Below are 12,232 nucleotides of genomic sequence, written 5' to 3' on the forward strand. Positions count from 1 at the left end.
CTCTCTCTCCTCTCCCTCCCTCTCTCTCTCTCTCTCTCCTCTCTCTCTCTCAGGCAGTGTCCACACCCTGACCTGCGCCGTCATGCTGTTGAACACTGATCTCCATGGAAACGTGAGTGTCTCCATCTTCCTCATCGGGTTTACTGATGTGGTCACATGACTGGCTTCCCAACAGGAACTCCATTTCTTTATGTTTTTTTTCCCCAAAATATCTTTATTGGAATTTTAGCAGTTTAGACAAACAGCTTGAACATTCTGCAAAGTATGACAGCAGCAGTAGTTCTGTTCAGGTCGAAATAAAATACAAACAGAAGACAACAAAATGCCTCTCACAATCCTGGTTCTAATGCATCCCATCACATATTCCACATATCTTTATACTGAGACGTTAGATTCAACAGTGTATGTCCTCTAGAACTGCCTTTGGGAACTGCAGTTACATGTTCAGTCACTTGGACCGTCATCCGAGATGTTCAGGTCCTCGACGTGCATAATGAAGGGATTCCAGATGAACTCACACAGACCCTGTTTGGCCTTTAATACATATGTAATCTTTTCCAGAGGGAGGGCAGATAACATCAGCTGCAGCCATTGGTTTACAGTCGCTCCATGAGTCTTTTTCCAGAACAATGATATACATCTTTTTCCATTGAGCAAACTTAAGTTTATAAATGTTTGTTCATTTTTAGTATAATTATGTTTTTCAGGGTACAGTCCAAAAACAAACAGCTTTCCATCCAAAATTATTTTCTCAGTTACATCTTCTACCTCTTTCCAAAACAGTATAATTATCCTACAGTACCACATTCAGTGAACTCCTCTGTACATTGTGGACATACATCAGGTATCTCCCTGTTATACCTATTGACGTCCACTGGTGTTATGTAAACCCGCATTAACCATTTGAATTGGATGGAACTCCATATTTGGTTAAATTAATGAGTTATTTATTATGAAGAACTCAGAATTTTTTCATTATTTTTAAAAACAAAACATATATTATTTTTGATGAATATGAATCGCAGTGACGTTTTTACGACTTTAACATTTCTGAAACAGATTCTTCTGATGTTGATTTATTTATAATAATGTTTATATATGAATCAGATGCTGTCTGTAAGTTTGCCGCTCCAGACCTTTACTCTGTTTAAGGAAGTGAGTCCTGTTGCTGTGGCAACGACCACAGACAGCAGCGGGTCTGAAGGTTTCTGCTGTAACTGAGCAGAGGCGACTGTAGCAAGCAAAGCGACCTCTGACCTCTTGTCTGTGCAGAATGTGGGGAAGAGGATGTCCTGCAGCCAGTTCATCTCCAACCTGGAGGGACTGAACGACGGGAAGGACTTCCCCAAAGACCTGCTCAAGGTGTGTCCCCATCCCATGTAACTCTGAACGTCCCGCAGGCGTCCCCATAATGCAGAAGTGTCTCTTTAACTTCCTCTCTGTGGATCTAATCCCACTGCCTCTTAATTTACCCAGATTGTATTGTTTACTCTGGTTCAGTTTGAGCCGCGGAGATTCATGTTTGTTCATATTGACATGTCGTCACAAAACAACAATCTTCACAGAATCTAGAAATGTTTTCGTGTTCAAATTACCATATATCAGTGAAACATCTATAATGAAAAAAGTACTTATTCACCATTGTTCATAATTTTACTAAATTGCCCTCATGTGTTAACAATACTCATAATTACAAAATATCAGAATCTAGAAAACTCCAGATTTAAAAAGTTGTTTTTGCTAAAATATTACTATAATCCTAAAGTCATATAACAGCGATTCATTAAAATCCAGAAATGCCCTCATAATTATCAAAACTTTCATATATTACAAAAAAACCGAATCGTACCTCAATTATCTTGTTCTGAAATAATTATTTGGTGCAGATTATTCTCATATTCCATAAGTGCTGTCAAAATGCTGAAATGTCCCTATAAATGGATCTTCCCATTATGTAGATGCATGTCCACAATTGGACAATAGTGTCCATGTCCTAAAATGTCTGACACTAAAAGACACCATTTATGTTGTCTGAACCAAACAGTAGAAATGTTCTTAGAATTTAAATACTCTTTACAATGTAGAACAAAACCTGAAATGTCATGATTATGAAAAATTGTCATGATTTAAAAATAGTAAAATAAGCCACAAATGTTTTCATAATAAAACAGCCGATTAAAATATACTGATAATCAGTGATGGTATAGTCACTATGAAAAAGTAACTTAGATTACTGATAACTTTTATAGTTGCTTTCAGCAGCTGCTAACAACAACACCCCACCACCTGTGAAAATTACTTTGAGCTTTGCCAAAACTTAATTGTAAGCTATTTTATAATAGTAACATCAACAATGTGTCTCCACTTATAAGGTTAAATTGAAGGGGAGATTTTTAAATAGTTACAACAGTACAAAACAATCTTTCATAATTTTTGCGTGTTTTTGTGTGGTCCACTATTGTGTAGAAAACTATAAATAGGATTTTAGATTTCCTGTTTTTCCAGCAACAAAATGTGCATCTCCCTCCATTGTTTACATTTCTGTCACAGCAATCAGCTGCTGCTGTCGCATAGAATGTCTAAGCTTGAAACATCCTAAAGTTCTTTCTGTCATTAGATTTAAAAATTCTCCTCATTGTGTAGATTTATCGTATTAACTATGGGATGTTCTCAATTTAACAAACAGCCATGATAAAACTAAATTTTTTACAAAACGGAAGTATTATTATTATTATTATTATTATTATTATTATTCATTAATGTTTTCATCTTTTTATAATCCAGAGAAACCCTGAAGGTGAAAGAGTTTGCTCACAATTTAAGATTAGTCATCTTTTAAAAATATTCATGTTTATTTATGTTAATTTATTTACATAGTAGGTTTAAAAGTATCTGTGTGCTGAACAAAGTGCTTCATGGCTACATCCACAATAAGTAAATAACAGTTAAGTTTAAAACATCAAATTTAAAAAGTCCTTAAAATCCACAAAGCCAACATCAGGGAGGACCCCATAGGTAAGGTCAGGGGGGAGTTAACTACTCCCCACCCCGAGACTGGGTATGCAGCCCCAGTAATGAACGAACTATCAAAGCTGAACGAGACAGCAACTGACCTGAGAGAGAGAATTGTGGCCCGAATGAACACCAAGGCCTGTGGTCATCGGGGCCCTCGTCTGATCCAAACATCTGTTTGGATCAGACAGATCCAACTGACTGATTAGCGCAGATTAGCGCTAATCAGATGAAGCTGCTTCATCTGTGATGGGATCTGGATTCACAGTGAATACTAACTACACCGCATAAAATGCGACTAAATAGCTATGTTAATATGATTGTAATTTCACGGATAAAAATAGTACAGATAAGGATAACAAAAAAAGTCTAGCTCGACTTCATTCTTCATTCACAGTCTTACCTGTAAATCGATTTTTCATTCACAGTCTTACCTGTAAATCGATTTTTCTTTTCTTGGACGTTTTGATGTTAGCTTGTCGATGTCTCAGTTTTATTCGCTGGGAAAATCAATAAGCAGCTTGAGGTGACTCTGCTGCTCTCTAGTGGCGAGAAGCCGTAATGTTGGCTGGTAACAATCGGAATGGATTCTGGGAGATGTAGTTTGTAGTCAATTCGTGCTCAAAACATATTTTAAGTCAATCATAGGCCTATAAAACGCTGGGGGCCACATAAAAAGACATGGTGTTCACATGAGTTTGACACATGTGATCTAGAAATATCCCAGCTTTAAACACACACACACACACACACACACACACACACACACACACATACATACAGACCTGTTTTTCTCTCTCGTCTGGACATCACGTCAACCTAAACTCATCTTTTTGGGGACACAAACTTTAAGTGGGTCCGGGTCCATAGACGTATTGGACATGATGGACTGGGACATTTCATCCGCAGTACGTTGCCTTAGCGACAGCATCACTGTTTGCACTCAGACCAGTTCTCATGGCTGCTGTGGGTAGTTCTGTCTGTCTGGTATGTGTTCATGTCTGAGTGGGTCGGTTCCACCTCAGCCTCGGAGCGATCGACATGAATCTGCGTCACCTCTTCACCTTCATCATGCTCATCATCATCATGTGTGTTGCCAATGTGTGTGTGGAGCGTTTGCTGAGCTGTCGGCTGGTTGAACGGCTGGAGCAGAGAGTGTGTGGGCAGCAACTCAGACTGACTGAAAGGCAGAAAAACAGGAATAATTTGCTCTCCTCTTCCTGGTCTGATCCTCCATCAGTGTTTGCAAGAAGAAACAAGAAACTTCTGCTGAAATCTCTTCGCAGTTAAATGACTTACTTTATAAACATTATTTATTCAGTGTAATGAGAGAACAAAATCTGATCAGAGAATTAATCTAAATAACGCTTAAAAACCTGTCTGAGCAACACAGGAGCATGGAGATGAAGCCACATTCATATGTTTGATGATCTCAATGTTTTGGTGTCCAAGACTAAAACTTCTCCTGTGGTTCTAGTCCATGAAGACTCTTTAAAATTATAATATGAACTCTCAAACTGACTGGAAACCAGTGACCTGAATGTGACACTGGTCTAGTTCCAGACTGAAGGTCTGGGACAAATTGTAGGGAGATTGTGCAAAAATTGGTACATTAGCCTAATGAAATCCAGGGTGGGGCTAATGGAGATTGGGGTGGAGCCTGTGGAGTTGTGGGGCGGAGCCTGGGAAGATGTGGGTCAGATCTCCCTGACTAACCACGGTGTTGGTTGGTGTTGGTTTTTCAGTAATGTGAAATGGCAGGAGCCTTAAATCCCGGTTAAGTTTTACGTCAGCAGGTCTTCATCACTGTCTAGACACCACAACACATTATTTCTCATTTGTGACATAATTCACCCGATTTATACATTTAACTTTAATAACTCAATATGGAATATTTAAAACTTTTCAGTTAAAATTGCAGCTCAGTGATTTATGTTTTTTTTAATTGCATTTTAATTTAATTTACAACAAATTATTAAAAATTTCTGTTAAAATATTGTTGATATTTCCACAAAAATATTTAAAATAAAAGAAAATACAAAAATAAAAACATTCAAAACGATTTTATATTGTGAGAACAAATTAGATGGCAATAAAAATTAGGTTTTAAAACATTAAAGTAAAATAAATAGTTTAATTTTCAGTTCTGAAATGATAACAATGCTCTTCTTCATGGCTGAGCTTCATCTACATTCAGCTCATGACTGGCAGCCGGGGGCGGGCCTTAGCTGCTGCCTCTGTCCTCTAATTGGCTGCTGAGCTCAGAGAAAATGCGCATTGAGAGAGAGAGAGAGAGGAGGAAGAGGAGGAGGAAGGTAAACAGTCCTTAACAGTTCAGTCTGAGGAAGAGGCAGAGGACTGAGATCACCTGAAGAAGACGAGGGATTCTCCTGCAGGAGGAAGAGGAGGAGGAAGAGGAGGAAATCAACAGCTGAGGAAGAGGAGAAGGGATTGTGTCAGATTCAGGGTGGATCAGGAGAAACTTTCCTCCTCTGTCTCCCCACCTTCATCCTCCTTCCTCTCCCTCACTCTCTCTCTGTCTGACTGTGTGGGTGTGCTCGCTCGCCCCAGTCTCCCTCTCTCTCCTCCTCTTCGTCGTCCTCTGGGTTTTAGCCGCTGCTGATGCGTCTCCTTCGTCACACGTTTATTTGCAGTCCAGGGATTCTCCTCGCCGCCGCTCCGAGTTGGGATGCGTTTGTCTGGGTGATCGAGGCGTCGCATTGCCGTGGTAACCACCTGGCTGGACCGCCGGGACCGCGCAGAGTCTGGGTTTGTTTAACGAGACGGGAGGAAGAGGAGGAAGAGGAGGCTCCTTCAGAAAGTCTGATCAAACCTTTAAATACGTCATCTCTGCACCAAATGAACCCAGAAATGAAACGTCTCCAACTCTAAAACAGAAATCTGCTTCAAATCTGAAATTACTGGAATTAAAGCGATTTAAAATATTTTTATTCTCGTTGAAGAAATAGAAACAGTTTGGTTCAGAAACCAGAAGTTTGATCTAATCCAGGAAGGAGTTTCCTCCAGAACAGATCTGGAAGCTTCTGGACCGACCCAGAACTCTGACTGGACCTGCTGGAGGAACCAGATCCATCAGAACCAGAACCTCTAACAGCTCCGTCCAGACTGTGTTCCCCCACCATTCGGATCAGAACCCCTCCGCCTCCATTCGGACCATAGTCGACCTGGATCGGCCATGATCGGAGTCAACAGCATTCACTCCTCTGGTCGGAACCGTTCGCGCTCGCTGTGCTCGGTCCGGAGCGGCGCCAGCCGGGACTCCAGGGAGTCAGACTTCCGGTACCCGCGGGCACCCCGGTCCCGGTCCTTGAAGCCGCTGGCGTTCCCGGACCTGCTGGGCAAGAGCCAGGACCGGCAGCAGCACCCGCAGAACCGCAAGAAGAAGGTAGAGCTAGTACCGGGAGGTCCAGAACCTACAGAACCTCCAAATCTGTCCTGTTAGAATTTACACATTTACGTTTCTGGGATGAATTTTCTATTTGAAATTATACCTAAAATAATTAAAAAATAAAGGTTTTATGAAATATTTCAGGTTTTTAGAGCTGCATGTTGCCCTGCAGCCACCAGTGGTGTGACTGCAGCCAAAGTGGGCGTTTCCAAGCAACAAGGTGTTCCTCTTGGCCACACCTGATTGGACGAATATTACATCTGTCATTCAATGTTTTTTTTAAATATTACTTGCTTAAATGTTGTGAGTTTAAATATTGCTAGCTTAATTGCCATTAGCTTAAATGTCATTAGCTTTCTTCTCTGGCATTGAAGTTTCACATATTTATCTAGTTTCACAGCTCTCTCTCTCTAAGTTATAATAATCTCAGGCAGGTTGTGACATTGTCGGTGTCTCCTATATCTCTCCTTCCGTGTCTTTAGCGCAGAACGTCAGGTTACGTTTCTAGTTAAGATAACGGTAACTTATTTTAAAGTAGCAGTTTTTCAGAAATGTTTCTAAGTGTGGAGGGTTAAATGTTGATGATCCATCATTATGTTAAAAACAGAATCCAACTTGGTTTCTGAAGTGATGTGAAGCTGACAGAAAAATTAAAAACAAATAAAAAGTAAAATTATCAACACAAGATGCAATTAAAACTGACCTCCATGTTTGGTCAGCCGTGGTCTCTGCGGTCTGGAAACTGTCCAGAACAGTTCTAGTTCTGGTTCTGGTCACTCACCCTCTCCTCTCTATTCCCCATCCTGGTGTTCTGGTGAGTGGCGCCCCCTCTGGACCCAAACAGGAACTTTAGCTGATGTTCAATAAAACAGCTGGTCCATTGGACACCAGAACCGGGTCTGACACTTTGCTGAAGAACTAACCCGACCTGTATGATTGGTCCGGTCACACAGGTGATCAGAACCCTCCATTTGTCAGGTCCGGTTCCTGTCTGACCCGGCTCTGAAGGGCCCGGTTCCTGTCTGACCTGGTTCCTCTCTGACCCGGTTCTGAAGGGCCCGGTTCCTGTCTGACCTGGTTCCTCTCTGACCCGGTTCTGAAGGGCCCGTTTCCTGTCTGACCCGGTTCTTGTCTGTTGCGGTTCTGATGGGCCCGGTTCCTCTCTGGCCCGGTTCTCATGGGCCCGGTTCTTGTCTGACCCGTTTCCTGTCTGACCTGGTTCTTGTCTGATGCGGTTCTCATGGGCCCGGTTCCTCTCTGGCCCGGTTCTTCTCTGACCCGGTTCCTCTCTGACCCGGTTCCTCTCTGACCCGGTTCTGCTCTCCCTGCAGACGCTGTACAGCTCCATCAGGAACGAGAAGCTGCAGTGGACCATGTGAGTGTAAACATGTTTCCTCGTTTCGCTCTCACTCTCTCATGCAAGCTGCTGTTGCCATGGCAACTGTTCCCGCTTCTCTGCCCGCTGTAATTACAGGTCAGCATCCCAACGCCCCGGCAGCGTGTGTGTGTGTGTGTGTGTGTGTGTGTGTGTGTGTGTGTGTGTGACTCCTAATGACAGCCTCATGGTTAATCACCACCTGCAGCACCAATCAGAACCAGAACACAATCAGGACCCAAACAGAACTGGGTCCTGATTGGCATTAAGGTTCCCCTGGTTCCACCAACCAGAACCCAGACACTGGGTCTGGATGGATGATGGTCGGATGGCGGTTGGGTGACTGGTGTTCCTCCATCTTGGCTCTGGCTGAGCATCTGGGTCTCTAACCAGAACCAGAACCATCTGACCCAAACTCTTCATCTTGTAGTGATGAAGAGGAGCTGAGGAAGTCGGCGTCGGAGCTGGCCGACGGCCGCACTGACTCCGCCTCCCAGACCATGCGGCGTGTTGCCGGTGGCAACTCGCTGGTGGGCGTGGCCCAGCAGGCCGACGGCGAACTCTACAAGAGCGGCTTCCTGGTGAGGAAGGTCCACGCCGACCCGGACGGGAAGAGAAGTACGGGCTGCTCTTCATCCTCCTCCAGCTCCTCCTCCTCTTCCTCTTGCTCGTTGGCTCCATGTTGTTTCTGTTTCAGCTCCGCGGGGGAAGAGAGGCTGGAAAACCTTCTACGCCATGCTGAAGGGTCTGGTCCTCTACCTGCAGAAGGTAAAACACCTGGACTGCGTTTCCCATCAGCCCCTGCTGCAGTAGACACCGCTGCCATCCGGTTCTGATCCATTAGTGGTCTGGACCTTCTGCGATCTGGTAAAAGGTACTGGATTAGTTTTCCAGAGTCCCTAGCTTCTTCTCCTGCAGAGCTCCGCCTAGTGGTGAGACTGCAGACTGCAAGCAGCAGGGGAGACAAAGAACATGTCAACATTTATATCAGGTTCTGGTTCTGGTGAAGTTAATGAGATGAAGTTCAGACCAGAAGGTCCAGAGAATCCAGATAAACATCCAGATTTATCCAGAACCGCGAAGGTGGTGAGGACTTTGTCTCCCTGCATCTCGTTGGTTCATCAGTGGAGCGGTTAGGGTCAGAGGTCTTTCTAGATGTCCGGTCCTCCTGATGGACCGCGTCCCGTCTGTATTGGGTCGGGTCGGGTCACAGTGCGTTTGTGTCCTCACAGGACGAGTACCGGACGGAGCGAGACCTGACTGAGGACGACGTGAAGAACGCCGTGTCCGTCCACCACGCCCTGGCCATGAGGGCCGCCGACTACCGCAAGAGACCCAACGTCTTCTACCTGAGGACGGCCGACTGGAGGGTCTTCCTGCTGCAAGCACCGTAAGGAACCCCACCAGCGCCCCCGCTGGTCCGGAGGACATGATGGGGGCGGGGGACGCTAGAGGACATTAGGGGTGAAAGCTGTAATCTGAATGTTTTAGGTGAAAATTGTCGTAGCATTTGACGTCAACTGCAAAAGACTTTTAGAAATGTAACAAATTGGCAGAATAATAAAAGCAAAAGCCTGAAAAACCGGAAAAAGGAGCGAAAACGTTCAGTGCAAAAACCCAAAAGTATTAGAGATGAGTTCAGAACGGAGCCGACAGAGCTAACCGGTCACAGCAATTTAACAGGTAAAATTAGCTAAAAGGCTAAAGCTAGGTCAGAAGCTAAAGCTAGCTTAAATGCTAATGGTGTTAAACAGCAGAAAAAGCTTTTTAAAATCGAACATAAAATGGCCGCTGTATTCTGATTGTCCAGTAATCTCCTCCCTGACTTCTTCTATGGTCCTCCAGGAGCGCTGAGCAGATGCAGTCATGGATCACCAGGATCAACGCCGTGGCGGCCATGTTCTCTGCTCCTCCGTTCCCGGCCGCCATCGGCTCCCAGAAACGATTCAGCCGCCCGCTGCTGCCCGGGTCCAACACCAAGCTGACGCAGGTAGGGACCAGAACCCGACCGGAACCCGTCGGCTTCTGGTTCTGTCCTCACCATGTCTCTCTCTCCAGGACGAGCAGCTCCAGGCCCATGAGAACCGGTTCCGGGCGGTTTCCTCGGAGCTGACGGAGCTCGCCGGTGCCACGCCCGACCGCAGGGTCAAAGGTCGTGAGCTGGAGGAGCAAAAGCTGCGGAGGGAGTACCTGGAGTTCGAGGTGAGCTGTCGGGTTCTGGTTCTGGTTCTGGTTCTGAACTCCTCAGGTTGAAGACCAACAGCAGCAGAAGAATCACCGGGTCCAACCGGGTCAGAGCGGTTCTGAACATGTCCAAATGGCTCTGGTGGATCCAACCAGAACCTCCTGAATGCTCTGAATGCTGGAGCAGGACGGGTCGGCAGAACCGGGCCAGAGAGGGAAAAACACCGTCTGCTGAGCGCCAGATGGTCTGACAGAACTGTCAGCCTGTTACCATGGCAACAAGCTGCTGCTGCCGGTGCCGGGACACGGAGGAGACGAGAGGTCCGATCAGAACCAGAACCATAGAGGTTTAATTCTAGGATCCGGGTCAGGAAATTTCTGCTTTCTGTGACCTGGTTGGACTGGTGGTTCTGATAGACCGGATCAGAACCGGTCAGATCGGTACTGAAGTATTCAGTCCCAGGCTGTTTCATCAGAACCAGAACCCGCTCTTGACCCAGTTCTGCTCCTCTCTCCTGCAGAAGACGCGGTACGGGACGTACGCCATGCTGCTGCGGGCGAAGATGGCGGATGGCGGCGCCGACCTGGCCGCCTTCGAGGCGCGGCTGTGCGGCGATGGCGGCCTGCAGAGGGCGCACTCCAGCCCCTCGCTGCCCCAAGACGCCGCTGCCGCCCGGGACAAGAGCCGCGGCGCTAAGACGTCCCGCAGCCTGAAGGCCACGCCCTCCTCCTCCTCATCCTCAGTTACGAAGAGCAGCGCCAAGGAGGGGGCGGGGCCAAAGAACGGCCAGAGGGCGGAGCTTCAGAAGCAGAGCAGCAAGCAGGAGGAGGCGGCGTAACGTTCAGGCGCATTCGGACAAACGCTGAGGCACTTTGCTCCCGGTGAGACGTTCGAGGTCGGCGGGAAAACAGACGCTCATCCAGGAAGCACTTCCAGCTGCCGGTCTTTCACAATAAAAGCTTTATTTCCTGTTAGTCATTTCAGGGCAGCAAGCTGAGAACGGCGTGTTCAGGGTCACCAACACATCATAGGAAATTATAGTTGCATCGTCTCAGATGGAATCTGAGAGGAAACAACCAGAACCTCCAGAACTGTTGGACCAGAACCTTCATGTCTCCTTCCCTCAGGTTCTGCTGGAGACAAACAGGAAGTACAGAGAACCATTAGGGACAAAAAACTGATTCCCATGTAACCTGCAGATCAATCAAAACTGATGCAGAACCTCCGGTTCTGGACCTGGTTCGGAGTAAAAATGATCCAGATGTGAAATTCATTCACAGAATTTAAATTGAATCCTGAATTCAGGAACTGAGGAACCAAAGATCCTCTGTGCCGAAAGATGTATCACTCCTGTTTTTATTTGACCAGATTTTCTGCGTGTGTGTGTGTGTGTGTGTGTGTGTGTTTGTTCATTGTTTCAGTCAGAACCAGGCTGTAGTTCTCTGTTGCTGCCACTGGGGGGGCGACAGTCAGAACCAGAACCATTCGGTACTGGATCTCTGCTGAGGAGGGTCCAATGTTTTAGGCAGAAGAATCAGGAAAGCTCACAGAACTGATCCGGTTCAGAACCCGATCAGAACCAGAAGTTAAAACGTCAGAATGAAAGTTTTCTCCTGTTAATGGACCGGTTCTGATCTGCCTCCAGCTGGCAGCAGAGGGAACCGGATCAGAACCAAACTCTTCATCGAGAGTCGGGTTCTTTTCTCCCCTGACCCATCAGAACCAAACTGGGTTCTGTTCGGATTCAGACTGGATCAGTACCTGAGGACTGGTGACACTAGGAGCTGTCCAGAACCGGGTCACAGAGGTACCACCAGGGCTGGTCTGGTTCTGGAACTTTCTAGTTCTGTTGGACCAACCAGTCTTCTTCTTCAGGCTGCAGATGAAGACCTGGACCGGTTCTGGTTGATCCAGGGCAAACAGAACCACTTCAGTACCAGGACTCTGCAATTTCTGGTTCTGTGTAAATAAGCTGGACCGGATCCGACCGGACCTCAGAACTCTGTTGTAAATACAGTTGGACCTTCAGAACCGGAAGAAGCCATACAGCCGCACTTTGCTTTGAGTTGGAACCGGGTCAGATCGGACCGGACCTGGCCTGTGCTGTACAGACGTCACTTCCTGTCTCGATCCGTAGAGCAAAATAAAAATATGGACCAGAACCGAACATCTGTGTCGGGTTTTTATTCCAGTCAATTCTGTTCAGGCGGGTCCAAACCGACCAGAACTTCCTATCGAGGAAGGCCCAGTA

At 46.1% G+C, this 12,232-nt stretch overlaps 1 protein-coding gene and 1 long non-coding RNA gene across 6 annotated transcripts in view; both read left to right on the forward strand.

Moving 5' to 3' along the window:
* Positions 1 to 12,232, forward strand: part of LOC106935881 (PH and SEC7 domain-containing protein 1-like) — a 43,215-nt gene that overhangs the window by 21,310 nt on the left and 9,673 nt on the right. For 3 of the 5 annotated variants that reach the window (XM_015016593.1, XM_015016589.1, XM_015016591.1), the window contains 9 exons: positions 54 to 112; positions 1,273 to 1,362; positions 7,753 to 7,796; positions 8,227 to 8,414; positions 8,494 to 8,564; positions 9,029 to 9,186; positions 9,642 to 9,786; positions 9,855 to 9,998; positions 10,502 to 12,148. In XM_015016593.1, coding sequence (XP_014872079.1) covers positions 54 to 112; positions 1,273 to 1,362; positions 7,753 to 7,796; positions 8,227 to 8,414; positions 8,494 to 8,564; positions 9,029 to 9,186; positions 9,642 to 9,786; positions 9,855 to 9,998; positions 10,502 to 10,819 — 1,217 coding nt within the window. In that variant the 3' untranslated portion in view covers positions 10,820 to 12,148. Of the gene's footprint in view, positions 1 to 53; positions 113 to 1,272; positions 1,363 to 7,752; positions 7,797 to 8,226; positions 8,415 to 8,493; positions 8,565 to 9,028; positions 9,187 to 9,641; positions 9,787 to 9,854; positions 9,999 to 10,501; positions 12,149 to 12,232 lie in introns of those variants that run through there. The other 2 variants (XM_015016590.1, XR_001421992.1) reach the window with 2 other exon arrangements.
* On the forward strand, positions 1,369 to 2,453 carry LOC106935890 (uncharacterized). Its single transcript, XR_001421995.1, has 2 exons — positions 1,369 to 1,479; positions 1,515 to 2,453. It is a non-coding gene; the product is annotated as an uncharacterized LOC106935890 (long non-coding RNA).

Source organism: Poecilia latipinna, unplaced genomic scaffold (genome assembly GCF_001443285.1).
Source record: "Poecilia latipinna isolate Pla-1442-1.1 unplaced genomic scaffold, P_latipinna-1.0 Scaffold2039, whole genome shotgun sequence".
Taxonomy (NCBI): Eukaryota; Metazoa; Chordata; class Actinopteri; order Cyprinodontiformes; family Poeciliidae; genus Poecilia; species Poecilia latipinna.